General features: G+C 35.9%; 1 protein-coding gene across 4 annotated transcripts; it reads left to right on the top strand.

Annotated features, from left to right (window-relative positions):
- The first annotated feature begins 2,581 nt into the window (after window positions 1-2,581).
- On the top strand, window positions 2,582-18,555 carry LOC114266056 (uncharacterized). Of its 4 annotated transcripts, XM_082884904.1 has the most exons (12): window positions 2,670-3,000; window positions 3,254-3,347; window positions 3,458-3,519; window positions 5,199-5,335; window positions 7,708-7,766; window positions 8,044-8,067; window positions 8,889-8,971; window positions 9,076-9,140; window positions 9,368-9,417; window positions 16,243-16,344; window positions 17,448-17,507; window positions 18,051-18,555. In XM_082884904.1, the coding sequence occupies exons 3-12, from the start codon at window positions 3,500-3,502 to the stop codon at window positions 18,180-18,182; spliced, it is 732 nt and encodes a 243-aa protein (XP_082741030.1). In that variant the 5' UTR covers window positions 2,670-3,000; window positions 3,254-3,347; window positions 3,458-3,499; the 3' UTR covers window positions 18,183-18,555. The 4 variants fall into 4 exon arrangements, with proteins under 4 accessions (XP_028062754.2, XP_082741031.1, XP_082741030.1 ...); XM_028206953.2 differs by lacking the exon at window positions 3,254-3,347 and having other exon boundaries at window positions 2,582-3,000; XM_082884906.1 differs by lacking the exon at window positions 17,448-17,507 and having other exon boundaries at window positions 2,832-3,000.
- Window positions 18,556-19,198: the final 643 nt, after the last annotated feature.

Genomic DNA, 19,198 nt, shown 5'->3' with positions numbered 1-19,198 from the left:
CAATAATAAATAAATAAAAAATACAACAATTGACAGAAATGGGAGTTGGAAAAATCTTTCACAAATTTACTCTTAACAAATGCTAAGTTAAACTACTCCTAAATAAATATCACGTTTTGTGAATGGTGGTTGAGATGATTGATCTTTTACATCCAGCTTTCTTTTGTACTTGACTCTTTGTTCTAAGTTTCCTTGATTTCTTACATTTCTTTATGTTTATCCCCACATTTTAGGAACTGTTTCCTGAAATTTTTGATTTCTTCCTTGATTTTCTGCCATCATCTTTCTTGTTCTTCCTTCTTCAACCTAACCTTATGTCAGGTCAGCTATTTTAGCCAATCTTGCCACGTCATCCTTATGCCTTGCTAGCATTCCGTTAACGGAAGATTCCTAAATTTTAGTATAATTTTGTAATTTTTTTTATTTATCCCACTGCGTTGAAATCCTCCCAATTCCATTCCATACATCCCACAAACATTTACATGGCCATGTTCGTTTTTTTTAAGGGTAGTATTATTTATGTGGTTGTATGTCACGAGTCGACTCTTTTAGAAGCATAGTATAATTTTTTTATCCATGTGACGCTCAAATTTCATCAAATTTAAAATCGTCATACTTCTTTGACAAATTGAGTATTAATAATCTCACCCGTTTTGAACATTAGTGTCCAATGCTTTGTTAACCAAACAATTCCCGTGAAGGAAACTCCGTCTTTACCCGGTTGTCACAAGTAGACTTGAAACCTCAAGTGTACCAAGAACGACACAAGTAGAATAATCTAACTCTCCCTATATGATACATAAAAATTTTACCAATTTAGTTAAAAGTGCCAATTATGAGGTGTATTGATTTTAACAAACAATCTAGTAATATAAGGGAGGGTCTTTAAAAAATAGAACAAGTGTTACAATTCGTTCAATTGACTTATTTAAAAAGTTGATCATAATGAGTATATAAATCAATAACGGCAAGAAAAAATTTATATCAATAAAGGAAATAACAATATGAAAAACATGATAAGGGTTATCTATAGCACCAAGGATCCTCAAGAGTTTTTTTTCTTCTAAAGTTTCCTAAAGTGGTGTGTTGTATGGGTGAGATTTAATGCTAAAAAATTGATGTGACTTGTCATTAAATCTCAACCATACAACACACCACTTTAAGAAATTTTAGCAAAAAAAAACTCTAGAGGATCCCTGCCCTATCTATAGTAACACTGTAATGCAACCTGTTTCAAGTTGTTTTGGGTGAGTAAAAAAATTCACGAGTCCCAATTTCATTATCTCTACATTTTTTTCTAGTAACGACGGAATCTACTAAATCAATTCAAATTGAACCTACATAATCTCTTGTTTTATGATACTATATGCATGCATGTCCATCAACCCAAACCCATCTTATTTGATTAAAATTTAATTAGTTGTTTAAGCTAAACAGCTCATATTTTTTAAGATTGCATTGCCAACACCTAGGCCACAAAGCACTGAAGTTTGTGTGGTTCCTTGGTATGTATATTTATATTTTTGGTATAATTAAGGGTTATTTGGGGTGGTTTCACCGACTTAATTGGTTAAATGAATGAAAAAGTAGAAAGTATGGTTGTCATATATTAAAAAAATAAAAAAGTCACACAACTTTTTAACTCTGAAAAAAAAAAAAAATCACTAAAGTTTCCAAATGTATATATATGTTTAGATTACACAAAATAAAAAATAAAATAAAAAACTAAAATAAATCAAAAGTATAAATAATTTTTTAAAAAGTCAGCTCCGAATATCTAAAATAGTGAAAAACTAAAAAATGAAATCAAATTCCTTGATCGAAATTTTATTAAATTAACAATAACAACAATTAACTAAACACTCCATCAAATATCAAATATTTATATTTTTACCTTAAAATTTAATAATTTTATAAAAAAAAGAGTTATATATGGATTTATTTAATAAAATTGTCTAAATTAGGTTGTTGAAAAAAAAAGAAGGGGAAATTCCAAAAAAAAAAAAAAAAACTCCCGAGTTTTTTTTTAAAATTTATTATTAATTTGAGAGTTTGATCCAAAAGTCATACAAGGAAAAAAGGTTTATGAATTTATTTACTAACTAACTTAACACATTATATTAATATAGTTGGTATTGTGGAAGGTGAATGTGAATAAAAAATAATGAGTCCTCGTTAAAATAAAATAAAAAAAGAAGAAACTCATCCAAAATTATGGACTTCAATCTTTAGATCAATCCTACATTATGTTTTATTTACAGATTTTATATATTTTTGGTATAATTAAGAGGTTGTTTGGGGTGATGGTGGTTTATTTGACTATAATAAGTCAAACAATTAAAAATCCGATTAATATTAAGAAAAATGCTTGGGAGCACTAATTAGTGCTCCCACTAATTAGGTGGCAGTGGGTCCCGTCATTAATGATGTGATGTTTTGGTCTTGGAATTGTGTTTTTTTTTTTTTTTTACTTTTTTAATGCATTAGTGCTATTAGTGGTGATATTTTTAGTGGGATGAATCATTGTTTTTTTTTTTTGAGATTTCACAAATAAGTATAAAAAAAAAAAAAAAAAAAAACTAAGAGGTAAAAAAAAATGATTGAAAAGCCCTCCAAATGGTGGAAAAAACTAAAACTAAAAACAAAAACTAAAAGTGAGATCAAATTTCTTCATGAAAATTTTATTAAATTAACGAGAATCGCAATAACGAAATATTTCATCAAATTTTAAACAATTTTATTTTTACTCAAATTTAATATTTGATTTTAAAAACAAGAATTAGAGACGGATTTGTTTCATAAAAATAGTCTAAAATTAGGTTTTTGGCAACGAAATAAACGAGAGAAAAAAAGGTAAGGATTACTACAAACATTTCAGTGGGCTAGCAAGTAGAGGGAAAGAGAGTGTAGAGGGAGAAAATCAGAGTCCCGAAAGAAACCCTACGAAATCATCTATCGTATAAAGAAGAGTTGTTGGGTTTCACAATCAAATTCAAAATGGTCAGCTATCATCTACACATTTCAGCTACCAATCTTTATACTTGATCTAATACAGTTTTTTTTATTTAATTTTATCTATTATGCGAAACTCAAATTATTGTCCCTCACTTCACTGCTAGTTGGTCTGAAGTATTTACTGTTAATCGAGTTTGTTTCATAATTCTTCATCCAATTTAAGTTCGTAGATTAATGAGCTTTTCACCTTATACACGATTGGTTTCGTTATTTCAATTCTCAACTAGTCTCTTGTCAGAAAAACACCATTTTTATCTGGTTTTGGGCATTAATTGTTGAGTAAAGTTATATGCTGTGATGCGTGTCTTTTGCTGCACACGGGTTTGCTCAGAGTAATTTACACCATTCAACTTTTGATCTTGAATTTTCATTCAATTGTAATTATTTTTATTTTTATTCTTTTTAAAATTTGGGTGGGTGTGTGTGGGGTTTCAAATGACAGAACAAGCTGGGTAGAGGGCATCGGGACAAAGTTCAGCAGTTCATGACAATAACTGGATCCGGGTAAGCTTATATTGCTATGGGCCCTTTTGATGCTGGCCATGTCTCATAAGAGTAGTTGCATTTTGTACTTCTGGACTTTCAGAATAAGAGATTTAGATATTTGATTCATTTTTCTTATTAATTTAGAGTGCATGGCAGAGTTTATCTTCTTGTTACAGAGCCATTCATGGTGCTTGATTTTTCGATGTCAACTGAATTTCCTTGTAGCCCCCAGAACTTATGTGGCAGAAGAATCATTTCTCAGATGATGTTCTGTGACATTAACCTCATACAAGAATCTGCAATCACATATTCGCATAACTGGTTTCGTAGTTTGTATTTTACTCCTTAGTATTGTAGATTTAGCTTTGCTTTAATGAGTTGCATGATTATTTATTATTTGTTTTTTAGTTTAAATGCTTAACCATTGACCGTGGATATATGATGATAACCAATTCTAAAAATAATTGTACTTGGTAATTATTTTGTGTAGGTTATTAGTTTTTGGAAGTTGGTGGGTTGGGGCTATTTTATGGATTTTATGACATGTAAGTTGTGGGTAGTGTTTGTATTTTACCATGGGCCAAAAGAAGCATTTAAGGAACTGATTGAATGACAGAAGCAGTGGTTCTACTTCTAGACTTTTAATTTGCCTTACATTAACTCATACCAACCTGTGTAGATCTCTGCCTTTTTATCCAATAACACGATCTATCATTTCCAAAACATATAGGTTTCTAAATGGCCACATCCCTTGTACTTGCTTTTTTATTTACATTGTTCTCTTTTGCATTATGTTCCCTGAGATCCTGACATTTAGAGGAATTATTTCCCCATGCATATCTTATATTAAATAAGAATTATATTATTTTTATGACTTTTCTATATATATGCCTCATTTGGTTAACCATCATTATTTTTTTTCATTTACGAGTGATTCCGCAACGGCCCCCCCCCCACCAATTTCTTCATCAATCTAAGTCAAAGTTTTAAAAGACTTTATTGAGACTTGCTTTACCTCATCTCTAGGATAAGGTGAAACACATTGAGGCTTTGATTTTTAGCCTATACTCCCCAAAGGCGTGCACGTCACAATCTAAGACATGCGCCTTAGGTACACCTTGTATGTTTTTGTGCATAAGCATAAGAGGAGTACGCACATGAAGAAGTTGCATTAAGTTCTTGTTAAACATAGTCCAGTAGATGGTTTAAACATAAAAAAGCAAAAAAAAAAAAAAAAAAAAAAAAAAAAAAAAACCCCTTTTGCAACTATATTCTATAGGAGTAAATGATCAATCAAGAAGAAATATGAAGTTATTGCTCATGTGAGAAGCTTAATTACTAAAGCTAAAAATGTCAATTTCACTTTCAATGAAGGCAAGTTTCCTTTTTTGCAGTGAGATGTTTAATACCTGAAGGAGAAAAGTATTTACTCCTTTATATTTAATCTATATTTATTTTTTTACTATTTTAAAATATTTAATTATTCACTAACTATTAAAATTTAAAATTCAAAATGCTTTCGTCTTGACGCCTTAAGACTTATGTTTTGCCTCATGAAGGGTAAAGCGCCTCGAGTTATACTTTTGCCTTTAAAAACTTTGATCTAAGTGGAGTGCCTGGTTTTCATTGGTTTATAGCTGATTAGTTTTTTTTTTTTATATATTTTTTTATATTTATTTATCTATTTTGAAATGCAGTGAAAAAGCTGCACTTCAGGCCTTGAAAGCCAGTGATTGGCATATCGAAGGAGCTTTTGATGTATTCTACAGCCAACCGCAGATTAAATCATATGCTGATACTAGACATGTGGAGGAACTTTACAACAGATATAAAGGCAAGTGGGACAAATCCATTGGTTTCTTCTCCGTACATCCCTATTCGATTCCACACACATTTTCTTTGAATTTGTGAGAATATTTTGCTTTTCGTACTAGTTTCCTTGAATCTCCTTTGTTCCCCGATATGGATACCATATCGTAAAGATGGCTAACCATGGTAAAATATAGACTATGTAGTGAAATGTTGAAACATAAATACGTATGGAGAATTTAGGGTAGTGGTTTTTTTTTTTTTCAAGATGATGGTAATGTGGAGACTGAAGTCAATCTCTATGTTGAGGCAGCCTTGGCTTATATGACCTTTTGTTTGAGTAGGTTAAGTTTATGATGACTGGAGGCCTATCTTCAATGTTGATTACCTGTTGAGCCTATGTGCATGGGTTCTATCATTAACTCGTTTCATCACCTTTTTGTTTGAGATTTTGAAGGTCTTGTCCTACTGAACGATTCAGTATGTTGTTTATGTCTTATGATACCCTTTTTAGAGAATGTAAGTGTATTTTGTTGAGTATTAGGGGACATATACGATGAAGGTTGATTTGGTGGGGACTTAGTAGCAGGAGTTGTGGGAAGGGGAGACGATTCTCGTCTAGAATTGCGATTCAACGATTCATAGCAAGAATCATGTTAGAATCCCGTGCCCATTGAGATAGAATTGCGGATCTAACTGGATGGGAACGCTAAAGCTAAGGATTTGTGTTTCACGGCAACAACAAAGAAGAAGGGGAGAGAGAGGGAGGGAGAGGGGGAGAGAGAGAGAGAGAATCGCAAGGAAAAGAAAACCTAATATGGACTTGCGATTAGGGCTACGAAAGTGGAGATCGCGTTGTCTTCTTCCATATATTTGCTTCTCAAGCTTTGATCTTCATCTTCTTATTCTTCATCTCTCAAACTTTGTGCTTCGCAGGTGTCTTCTTCTTCTCATTAGGCCTTGTCTTCTTCTTCTTCGTCGTCTATCTCTCCCTCCCTCCCTCCCTCCCTCCCTCCCTCCCTCTTCGTTTGAGACAGAATAGTCTTTTAATTCTTAAATTTCTTATTTTTCATTTATATAAGTATAGATTTTATATTATAAATTAACATCTTTTCATTTAATTCTAGTTGTGTCTTAATGCCATATTTATACAAAATGACTTTTGATTTAACCCTTCTCTTTTTACAATTAATGAAATCTGCCTTGCTGGTTGTAATTGCACAAATATATATAAATTCCATCTAACTAATTTATTATCTTGTGTTGGCTAGCTCAAAAAATGAATATTTATTTATGTTTAAAATAATGTTTATTTGTTATTTGTTTTTAAATTTTTATGTTGTGTTTAATTAATTAGATATTATATAAAATAAAAATAATATAAATATTTTAGAATAAATGAAAAAAATCTAATAAAAGTATATAATTATAATATTTTAACATATGATTTGTCATATATATATATATTTTTTTTCATTATTGTTAGAGAAAAAAATTATATAATCTTACAATATATTTATATATATTATATTATTTAATATATATACAAACGCTCCCTATCAACGATTCTTAGAATGACTACGATTCCCCGCTCCTGCTTCGTGCAACTAAGGGTGGGAATGATGAGAATCTAGTTTTTGTCAGATATGACTGAATTATGATAAGAAGTGACGGAAACAAAGTAAATGTAAAACGAATTCATCCCCTAAAATCTGTAAATTCTTGCCTGTCTGATGAAATTCCTTGTATTCTATAATTATAAGGACAGTGACGTGACAAATTAAATGGCTATTAATAGGCTTGATTATATGGTTTGCACAATAGGGCTGTCCATATTGTTTCACTGGGTATGAGAAGCAGCCATTTTTGGCCTCTTAACTGTTTCAATATTGGTAAGAATTGAAGTTCAAAGTAAGATAATAGTTTTACATGAATTCCATAAATTTTCAGCCACAAATTGGAACTCCATAGTGGTCTGCGATTGCTTTCACATCAACATATGTCCAATGCTGGTGGGTGCAATTCAATCTAGTAGTTAATTGGGTAACATTAATCTAGTAGTTAGTTGGGTAACATTACCACTGTCACGAACTTGCACTACTGATAATTAGCAAAGAAGCTCTCATATGTTTTGACAGCACACATGAAGAAGTTGAATGTCCTATATCATTAGTTTATGGTTGGGCTTTGAATTTTTGGCGGCCATTTTGACTAGGGAACATTATGTTCATTTTTCTCGTAGATTAGTTATGTATCCACCCTACTTAAATGTAGCTGTGAAAATTCACTTTTTCAATAGCTAAAGCACCTTAACAGGTTGTAAGAACTATAACACATGGCATAGAGGTGCTTCTTAAATATTGAAGTCTAATTGAAGAGAGCCCTAATGTTTTGCAGATCCATATGTTGATATGATTTTGGTTGATGGCATCACACTCCTTTGCAATGACCTTCAGGTAGCTCTACATGTTGCCAATTAACTACCTTCAAAGTGATTGGTTGATTAGAATCATCATATTACTGGATATTTTTGTTTAATTATGAGGAACAGCATCATCATGTATGATGCTCACAGTTGTAGTCCATCTTATGGGAATTTCAATTTCATTTTTTAATGTTTTGGAATTTCCTTTTTATTTTTTAATCTGTATAAAAAAAAATTCTTTTACTTTCTAGATGCTTGAATTATTACTTAACATGGTTCAATGACGTGAATCTTTGTTTTCTTGGCAGGTGGATCCCCAAGATATTGTTATGGTATGTTTAGATACTCTCAACCTGCTACAAAACAAGGAATGCAGAATGAATATATATTTAAGCTGTCTTGAAATTTTTGCCATTTAGAATTGAACTTTAGGTCTTTGGAAATTCTGCTGCTTTCATCTGTGGTAAGACTGTAAACTAGATATGGAAGGCATTCATTAGGTATACTTGAGATGGATGGAAAGGGTGTTTGCTGCACGTTGTCTTTAACTGAATGGAATGAAATCACTTTGATTGAGGAGCTGTCTTTCCTAGTGAAATAGGATGCAGGTGTAACATGCAGTGTTGCAATTCAACCTTGTCGTGGTTGATACTGGCTAGATCTTATTGTTGCCTCTCATTGCTTGCCATAGAAGAGAAGAGTGAATGACGATGTCTCTAAGCTCCAGCATTATGATAATGTCTACAAGATCAGAAGTGCATGCTTAGTGACTTTTGATGATCTATAGAGCTCTTTTCTCACTATTTCCTATTTTTTTGTCCATCAATTGCTACAAGGTGCATACTGTAGTTTCCTTCTCTTTCACTTTACTAGATCTTAAACTTCTGTTTCAGTTTCTCATTCTCTTATTGATGAATATACTCAAGCAGGTTATGACTTTATTGGTTTATATTGCTGAATTATTGACTAAATATATTTCAAAAGCTTTCAAGCATTGTTCCAATATCGACATATATATTAATGAAATCGGACCAGTGTTTACATTAAATATCAAGATTCTTTTGGTTTCTCTTGATAGAATTATTAGTTATCTAGTAAATGCACTAATAACATGTAAACGTCTAGCTAACATGGACCTTTTGCCTTGCTGTAGTTAGTTCTTTCTTGGCACATGAAGGCTGCCACCATGTGTGAATTTTCCAAGCAGGAGTTCATTGGTGGTTTACAAGCTCTTGGGTAACTTTTTGTTGAGCCGTATTCGCTGCTTGTTCTTAATCAACAAAACCAGCCTTGAACCATTATGATGTCAACTTCACAAAGTTTTTATTTTTTAATATCAGGATAGATTCACTGGAGAAGTTCTGTGACAGGATACAATTTATGCGTTCTGAGCTGAAAGATGAGCGTATGTAAATGTGACATTGTTTTTCCTTCATTAGTTGCTACTTGCTAGTAGTTATGAGTTATAACTCATGATTTTTCTATTTTTTCATATGTCATGTTGCTCATCACAAAGTCAGTTCAAATGCTGTCTTGATGATGAACTTGAGCCCTCTATGAGGAGATTGATTTTATGAACTTTAGAATTTCCCCTATTTTGTTACTAAACTAATCTTCAATATGGTTGTCCAGAAAAGTTCCGTGAGATCTATAACTTCGCTTTTGGCTGGGCAAAGGAGAAGGTATGTGTAATAAGCATAAAGACTTGGATTTACATTTCTCATTATTGGTTTTCTGTCGTACTGTCAAAGTTCCTAGAAGATAGATCAACCTTGGTATAATTTTTCATGAGGTGGTATGCCATGTTCTATTGATGATATACCCTTGTAATGATGCCCGCCTTTTCTGTCCATATTGTCTTGGTGGATAGTTTTTTATTAATGACAATTAATTTGACTCGGAAGTATATGCCTGCATATGTGCTAATGCAATTAATAGACATTGGTTCTCAAACATGACCTATGGTATCTAGAGCGAGAGTGAGAGCAGACAAAATTATATATATATATATAAGGAAAATGCTAATGACCGCTCATTGGGTGGTCATTAGCTTTGATATAGGTGTAAAAGGTGTATTGAAAAAGTGTATAAAAATATGTAAAAATTTGTGAAAATATATGAGAAGTGCATTGAAATTCTAACTATAATGGCATTTTCTTCACCTTAATGACAGCCCATAGCATGACCCCATATATAAAGCACAGGATTGAGAATAAAAATTACTGGATAGCTTCAGAGTTGATCAGGGTATGGGTTTAATTAGAAAAACATTTTTATTTTATGACAACCCAAACACAGTCATATTGTCCAGTCATTGTTTTGCTTACAAGTCTATTGGAAGTGGTTTCGGTTTTGTTTTTGTATGGTCCAGATTGTCGGTGTTCCCCACTGGCTGCTTCAGAGTTGGTCAAATGTTTAAAATCCTCGTGGAAAAACACATTTTAACTTCTGTTAAAATGTACCAAAACCTACCACTACACCTACTCCACCCACTTCACCTACTCTCCACCTACTCCTCACCTACTCCTCACCTACTACACACTCACCCTCTCCTATATATAGGAATCATTGTAAACATATCAATATATCAATCAATAATACATCAATTACAACATGGTATCAGAGCAAGGTTAAGAAGCTAATAATTCTGCTTCACCGGCGGGCGGCAGCCTCGCCTTGGCCGCCCGCCGGACCTCTACACATGCCTTCACTCCATCTCTTCCCTCTCTTCTTGGAGAATTGCAGCCACTTGATCCTCCATTTGGTCAATGATCTGAGACCATTTAGTTGTTGATTGCTCTGCAACAATCCGGCTCTTCACCAATGATGTCAAGTCCACGAGCAGTAACATCAGTTGCAATAAGAAAATCTACTTGCTGCTTCCTGAAAAGTTCCAAAGCATCAAGACGCTGGGCTTGGGTAAGATTTCCATGTAGTTCGGCACCTTTGAACCCAGCTAATCCAAATAAAATCTTCAGCAAACTGTCGCAGCACTAGCCACAGCTCGACCTTCAGAAAAGCCGTGAGAGGTCTGCTTAGAAGCAGAGAGTAGAGACCTGGCAGCTCGGGAAGCAGATCCGCATACCTGAGAGCTCATCTTCATGATCGAAGGCCAGAATATCCCCACACAATCCTCAAAGGAACAGAAGCCAAGGAGCTGCAGACTACTGCCAAAGGAGATTCCTCCACCTTCCACCTTAGAAGGAGCAACCAAGAAAGTTGTCACAATTGGAAGCAGGAGAGAGATGGAAGAAACTACAAATACAATCTGCATGTAGCTCTCGACTTTAGGAGATGACTGAGCCATCAGGCGAGATGCAATTGAGCTTCACAACATAGATGCCAACATGAAAGTTGCAAAAATGAAACCGTGGGGAATTTCCTCATCATTCGGGCTCAAGGCAGGAGTCCAGAGGAACACAAAAGTATACATTGAACCTTCAAAGAGGGACTGTATTGTGCCCAATAATGCAATCTTCTCATCTGAAGCAATGGCCACGGCTGCACCCTTGAACTGGGTAAGCAAGTCCTTGTTCTCTGAAGGATCTCCATAATTTTCAGTCCATAATTTTAATCTACACACCACCATTCCCTATATAATTCACATGGGCTTGTTCCCCATCTTTTCATATAACCCATCATCCCCCATTCTTTTCTTTCTCACACCTATCTTTATCTCTTTTCTATGCCACTTCCACCGGCGCACATGCTATTCGCCATTAATATATTGTTATTCTTATTAAATATTAAAAAAACAAACAAAAAAACAAAAAAACAAAACAAAAAAAAACAAAACAAAAAAAAAGCACCAGACAAGTGCACAGCACCAGACAAGTGCCCAGACAAGTGCACAAAGCACTCACATGACATCGTTTTTAACACACATTTTCCTTTTCTTCTTTTATTTCTTTATTCTTTCTCCGCCCACATTTTATTTTTTATTATCCAATTTACTTGGTGCTCTATTTTTTATTCATTATTATATCTTCTTCATCACCATGCTTCTCATTTCATCACCCTCTCCATATTTTTTTTTTAATTATTCGATTCCCTTACTTTTCACAACCAAAAAAAAAAAAAAAAAAAACATTCATCCTTCCACAAATTCATTTTATTCATCTCAGGGATCCACCCCGATCACAATTTTACACAAAAAAAAAAAAAACTAAAATAAAATAAAATAAAACAAAAAAATAAAACATAAAAAATAAAAAATAAAAAAAAAATAACAAACACAACCACAGCTTTGTTTTCTTTTCTGCAGACGGCCACACACCGACATCCCTTCTCTACTCTGCCGCCGGTCTTTTCTTCTTGCCTCCGTCCTGGGCGGCCCTTGCCGGTGTTGCCTCCGTATTTCCCACTCCACTGGGCATGATCACTACTCCCTGCTCCTCCACTGCAGAATATGGCGGACCTCCAAAACGGAACATCACGGTGGCTGTCACGCCCCCAAACCGCCCCTAGTAGTTTGGTGCCGTGATGGCCAGTAACCCGAGGTTACCGAAGGCCGTCTTACAAAAATCACACACAATCAGAGTATAAAATATGGGGCTTACAAGTGCGGAAGCAATATATATATATATACAAAATCTAAATAGTCCATGAGAGCCGTGCATAAGTCCAATGGAATGTCATACATCAAACATCTTTACAAGTCTTACAATTTAGATACAGCAAGAATGAGATACAAACACATCCTGACCAAAAGGCTTCTCAAGCCGACATATGCCAAAACAAACAAAGAAACATAAGCCGAGAAGCATAATCTTCAAGACGATGCAAAACGCAAATCCAAAACATGTCGGCTATACGCCCAAAACACATCGGCAATCAAAACACATCGGCAATCACGTCTAGGCCTCAATGCCTTCTTGTTCATCACCTACATATATATATAGAGAGGGTGAGCTTGGATACTCAGTGAATGATATTAGAAATAAAGGTTTGCATGATTGATATCCAAGATTTCTTTCAAAACAATACAAAGTATACTTTACAATCAAGAAAAAGTCAAGTTCATTGCCGGCCTTTCAAGTTCTTTGGATGTTATTACATCTACTTAATACAAGAGGGTGATGACATTCCCAAAACAAGAGTGCAGTTGCATTATAGTCCCCTGCAACTAAGGACTTTCAAGACAAGCTGTGCTGCGAAAGTTTATAGTCCTCTAGCACTAAGGACTGTCAAGACAAGCTGTGCTGCGAAAGTTTATAGTCCTCTAGCACTAAGGACTGTCAAGACATGCTGTGCTGCGAAAGTTTATAGTCCTCTAGCACTAAGGACTGTCAAGACATGTCATCAAAACAAGATAGTGTTTAATATACAAGTAGGGATAGTCATTCATGCTAAATCAAATACTTTTCAAGACAAGGCAAAACAAGATTTATCAAAACAAGTGTAACATAGCTTTATTAGAAATACCACTCACATCGTTTCTTCACACGTCGGGGTCGAGACAAGCCCAAGTCCTACAACACATGGCAAAGCCTATTGAATGCGCTTTCAAACAAGTCTCTCATGTACACAAATGTTTTCGGAAAACATGCTGGGCACCAACCAGGTCTAGGCCGAGGTTCCACACCTCCTTGCCGAGGTGTGTTCCCGAGGGCCACATGCAAGGAAAAGAGGTCGGGAAACTCTGGGTTTCCCTCTGCTGATAAACATGAAGAACATGAGTGTGAAAACATGAAAAATACGAATGTTTGATCATAATCTGCCATCACAAATCTGGGATTTTCGTGCTATGAGTTTGAAAACATGGACCTGGGTACCCGTACTTGAAATCCTTGCGAAAATAAACACAAAATCATGATTCTTTATGCAAGCTTTCGGATCAAAACAAGACTTTCTTGAAGAACACATGAATGTCATTTTCTCTTTCTAAAACCGAACTTCAAAACGATGCATGGCTTACAAATCATTTTCAATCATGCAATGCAATAACATAAACATAAAGAACATCATGAGCAGATCAAGAATCTAACCTTAGAACGCGGATCTAACGGTTCGATCTCTATGAATCAAGCTTGAAGATCTACTTCTCTCTCAAGACTCTTCTCCCTCTTCTAGAGCTTCTCTCTCTCTACAAGGCAAGTTTATGATACCAAATGATAGTTTTCTATACCCGGTTCTGGGGTTAACCCTCTGCTGAGACACGTGGCGGCGACTGGTTGGGTTCAGCCTGAAAAGGTGGCTGACAGGCCAGACAAAGCATGGTGGAAGGGTGTTCAACAAGCAAAGCGGTATGGGCTCTCTGACAGACTATGACATCGGCTAACAACAAGGCATATCTAACAAGCTACACGGAATGGCACTCCGGCAAGGGGTGACATCGGCTAATCATAAGACTTCGGCAACTAAGGTGACAATGACCTCGGCTAGGAAGGACAACACTTGACTAAGCTGTGCCACATCTTGGCCTAGATGCGCCACACCTCGGCCTAGGTCATACCACTTCCAGGACGAGATCACTTGGGTGCAAGGTAACATCTCGGCTAATGTGGTCAAGGCAAGAACTGAGGTCGACAAGGGGTTTCAAGATACTAATACTAGACTAAGGATGACCTCGGCTTGGAATAACATCGGCTAGCATAACTCAGGCAAGGCGTAACCTAAGTTTCACATCAAGGAAGGAACAAGACAAGCATACTACACTTAGACAAATCACAAGGCTTCAAATCAAGACATGGATCGCATTAGCTCAAGCGAAACAAATCACAACATACACACGCAAGCTAAACAAGTCATAATCATACCGATGCTCATGAACATGATGAGGACATGAAGTGTGGGTTCCTACAGTGGCCTTCCGCTTCAGCTCCTTATTTTCCGCCTTTAGCACACTTATCTCTGCTCGCGCATCCTTATACATGCGTTGGAGCAGAGCCAGCTAGGAGTTTAACTGCTGCACCTCATTTGCCCTACTCTGCAGCCGGTTCGACAAGTTTGTAACCGCAGTCATGGTTTCCACACATGACTTCAATGTATACTGATTGGCTTCCACATCCGACTGCACTGCCATTCTTTGCTCCACAGACCGCATCGGAAAGTTCAACAGAGCAAACTCCGGGGCGCTTGGTTGAGGTTCCAGTGCCACCGCACCAGTTCTCTCTCTTGTTGACTCGTTGAGGTCGGGAAAGAGGGTGAGCAGACCGCGGGACGACGAAGCCATTTTCTGGGCAACAGCGTGTTACAGAATATTACCGAGTTTCTCTCTCCGACAACGAAGAGTTTGTTTTTCAGAGTTTTTTCTCAGTTTCTTGTCTCAGCCTCTGCCTCGGCCTCCGCCTCCGTCTTGGTTAAATAGCCGGGGCAGCCACGCGTATCGCGCGCCACTTGACGCCAGACGACAAACGGGCGCGCCAGCCAAGGCACTCACGTGCCTCGCCATCATATCTGGCACACCTTTTTATGGATTGGGCACGTCTTTTGATGGCACGCCTTTTTATGGATTTGGCACGCCTTTTGATGGCACGCCTTTTGACAGATTGGGCACACCTTTTGAGGGTGCGACTTTTTAGGGGTCCGACAAGACTCTGTAAACTGTCCCGACATTGATTCCGGTTAGCTCCTTTATGGGTCCGCCAAGACTCTGTAAACTGTCCCGACATTGATTCCGGTTAGCTCCTTCATGGGTCCGACAAGACTCTGTAAACTGTCCCGACATTGATTCCGGTTAGTTTCTACAAGGGTCCAGCAAGACTCTGTAAACTGTCACAACAACTGTCACAACATTGTCTACTACAACGGTCTGACATGACCCCATAAACTGTCTTCTACATCGGTCTACCATAACCATACAGTCTTCTACAACGGTCTAACACGACCATACAGTGTCTCCTATCCTTTTTTATTTTATGTATTCGTCTATTTTCTTGTTTTGTTAGTCTCTCCAAACTCAAGTTGGTTAGTTCCTATCCCCCTTGAGTTTGCGGGGGCTGTTAAAATGTACCAAAACCTACCACTACACCTACTCCACCCACTTCACCTACTCTCCACCTACTCCTCACCTACTACACACTCACCCTCTCCTATATATAGGAATCATTGTAAACATATCAATATATCAATCAATAATACATCAATTACAACAACTTCTACCTAGAAGTAGAAACCTCTAAAAAAACAGTTGAGGTCTTTAGTTAAAATGTGGGAGAAGCATGGGAGGCACCACTAGAGGATTAAATCCATGAGTTGAAGTAATTTTGTTTTGCAATTTTGGCTTAGTCTAATCACATAATTGACTGTTTTTGACTGTAATGTAAAGCGTCAAATGCATGGATTGGTGGGCTATGCCCCCCCCAAACTCATCAGATTAGATCCTCAAAGGACATGACTGCATTTAGTGTCTTCTTTCTGTTTGCAAATGAAAATCATAATCGGTTCTCCGAAGAGCAATTGGAAATGATTACTTTTTCTGGTGATGTCAAATAAATATTTCATATTTTGCAACTTTGGGATATGTGGAATACTCTGCAGTTGTTGATTTTCTTTGTCAATTGCAGGGTCAGAAATCTTTGGCATTGGATACTGCAATCGGGATGTGGCAGTTGCTTTTTGAAGAAAAGCAGTGGCCATTGGTTGATCACTGGTGCCAGTTCTTGCAGGTAGCCTAATGGAACATATCTTTGGCAATTTTTAAAAATTTTCTACAATCCTAACTTGTGATGTGTATTCGGTAATCATTAATTCATATATTCCCCGAGTATTTCCTGATTTTTGTTAATGTTGTGATGCTGGATGGAAGAGAAAATTGAAACCAAAAGAAACAGAAAAGAAAATAACGAAACTGAACAATAGCAATTCTCCAAGCTCAATCTTATTCTTCAATATCAATTCAAGTATAACAAATTCATTACATAGAAGCCTGTTTATAGGCATCCTAGGAAACCTTAATTGAAGTTACTTAAAATACGCATTACGATAGGATGTACAATAGGAAAATCCTAATTTAATAAATGAAACCCAATAAATCATATATAAGAAAATAATACTAAAGTAAATCCAGAATCTTCAATTTATGCTCATCCAATGTCTTCATGTTCCTCGTCACATTGGTCTATTGATGTCATACAAATTGGCCACCCATTAGCTCTATAAGAAGGTTTGGGGTTGTTGGAGTGGGGAAAGGTTCTAGTTTTCTCCCTTCGTGTTGAGTTTCCGTTACTGGAGAGACAAGCTCTCCTGGAGGGGCTATGGCTACAGAAGTGTGATATGTCCAGCATGAACTTCCAAGCAAAAGCTTTGAATTTTAGCCCAAATAACTATGTATGAGTTGGCAAATTTATGAATCCTGATGAAGCGAAAGTGTGTGATGCACCAGGCTAATGATGTTTGTGACTATGCTTGATTATAACGGCTCCCTTTTGCATTGAGATACGAAAGGTATGGAAATCTTATGATATAATTTTTAAGGGGAAAAAACCATGATTTAGTTCATTGTTCGCTGTTTCTTCATGTCTTATTAAGAGTGTTTTTAACAAAATTTTTGTATGGTTACTTGCTCTTTTCTCGGTTGCTAAGAAACTTGTCATGATTTCCAATAGGGTATTATTTACTTTATTATGTTTGTGAATTTGTTCATATTGAGTTGCGGAAGTTTGGTTAAATTACTGGTTGAACTCCCTAGAATCTGCCTTCATTTGACTTTTTTCAGATTTTCATCTAACATATATGTCAAATTTTCTGGTTTGGTTGGAACTCAATTCAGGCCCGTCATAATAAAGCAATCTCTAGGGACACCTGGTCTCAACTACTGGAATTTGCGAGGGTGAGATATCAACCAATAACTTACATGCTCAAAGCTGATGCACAGATGCATATTCATTTAATTGCTTCTCTAATTGCATCCACCAGAACCATGAAATAATTTACCTCCCTGAGCCACTGGTCCTATGCTGACACACTTCTACATACATACATCATTGGCTGTGTGTGTTTGTGTGTCTGTCTGTCTACATGCGCGCAGCTCTCATTTTGTTTCTGATCAAAGTTTAGTGCTTTATAACATGTAACTGTAGTAGTTCACTGCAGCCTTTCTAAAGAGGATATTTATATTATGACTTGGATTCCCAAACAAATTTGGTTCTGGTAAAAAATTGAGTATTACTGCTGCTTATTTTCTTCTCTTTTTTTATTGTTTATTTTTTTAAATGGAGTGTTGTGAAAGTTTTAATATGGTCAACATCTTGAAATGGTTTTTAAACTGGAATTATAATAAGCAGCACTGTTTACTTAGTAACCATGATATTCTTTGCAAGTAGATGATGCTATCACAGTGACATCTCTAACATTTAAATAACTGTTGTTACAGACAGTGGAACCAACACTATCAAACTATGATGCAGAAGGTGCCTGGCCGTATCTTATCGATGAATTTGTTGAATACCTGAATGAGAATGGCATCATTCAAGGTCATTTGAATGATTGGAGCCAGAAATGTTGATGGATTGATTGCTGGAGTATTGTATGCTATGGAATGGGTGTGTTTAGTATGATTGACTTGTTTCTACTTCTACCCCATATGATTCAATCCTCTCTCAACTTCAAAAGGTAAGTTATGAAATACAAAAGAGAGAGCACCTTGGAATTTGAATGTTGTTTCTCCTTCTCCTGGCTGTTTGATATTCAAACTTTTTCAGTGATGGGTTTGTTGATGTGTATGGTATATGGTGAATTTCCTGATGAAATAGACGTCAGGCACATTGTTAGCTTTCATTGATTCGATATTCTTACTAGAATGTACATTGGTTGAACATATTTCAAGTTGTCAATTGGTTGAATGATAGACGAACTCAGGGCTACTGTATCTTACCTCATCCTTTTAATATGCTTAAAATTTTTCTTCACAGGCAGTTTTCAGGGACCATGAGTTCCCTTCAGGTGCCAAGCATGTATAACAGTGCTTGGTTCTGCAACTGTTGCTGAAGCTTTCAGCCAATTTGTTCATTCATCATACAAAAGTCATTTCATACTCAATGCTTGGTATTCCCCTTTGCTTACTGTGATTAAGTGGACCTGTTAATCATTATTATTTGTTTGTTTTATAAAGTAGAGTTATTCAAACAAATAAAATTTTACGACTTTTGTGGTAATAAATTGAGTTCCATATCACCTTCTCGGCTCTACCATTAAACAATGCTTCAATTCAATCTGTTAAAAAGTTAAATTTATTTGAATGGCATTTTTTTTTGGAATTTTTTTTTTTTAAAAAAAAAATAAAATAAAATTTATCACAGTAGCATGTGCAAATGGACCGTAGGGGGGCAGAATGACATGTCAAGTTCAGTAACTGAGGTGAAATGATCTCAAGGTTTTTGATGAACTAAATCTTAGGGGGGCAGAATGACATGTCAAGTTCAGTAACTGAGGTGAAATGATCTCAAGGTTTTTGATGAACTAAATCTGACATGTTTTTGAAAGCAAGTTTTTGTTTTTGTTCCCCCCCCCCTTATAGATGAA

Source organism: Camellia sinensis, chromosome 8 (genome assembly GCF_055761805.1).
Source record: "Camellia sinensis isolate YWXY chromosome 8, ASM5576180v1, whole genome shotgun sequence".
In the NCBI taxonomy this organism is placed as follows: Eukaryota; Viridiplantae; Streptophyta; class Magnoliopsida; order Ericales; family Theaceae; genus Camellia; species Camellia sinensis.
Note: the sequence above shows the minus strand (reverse complement) of the source record. Positions and strands in the feature narration are given on the sequence as shown.

Bases quoted from the DNA above. Each gene is read 5' to 3' on its own strand.
- LOC114266056 (XM_028206953.2), top strand. The intron at 9,141-9,367 runs GTATGTAAATGT...ATGGTTGTCCAG, and splicing joins TTCTGAGCTGAAAGATGAGC to AAAAGTTCCGTGAGATCTAT. The intron at 16,345-17,447 runs GTAGCCTAATGG...AACTCAATTCAG, and splicing joins ACTGGTGCCAGTTCTTGCAG to GCCCGTCATAATAAAGCAAT.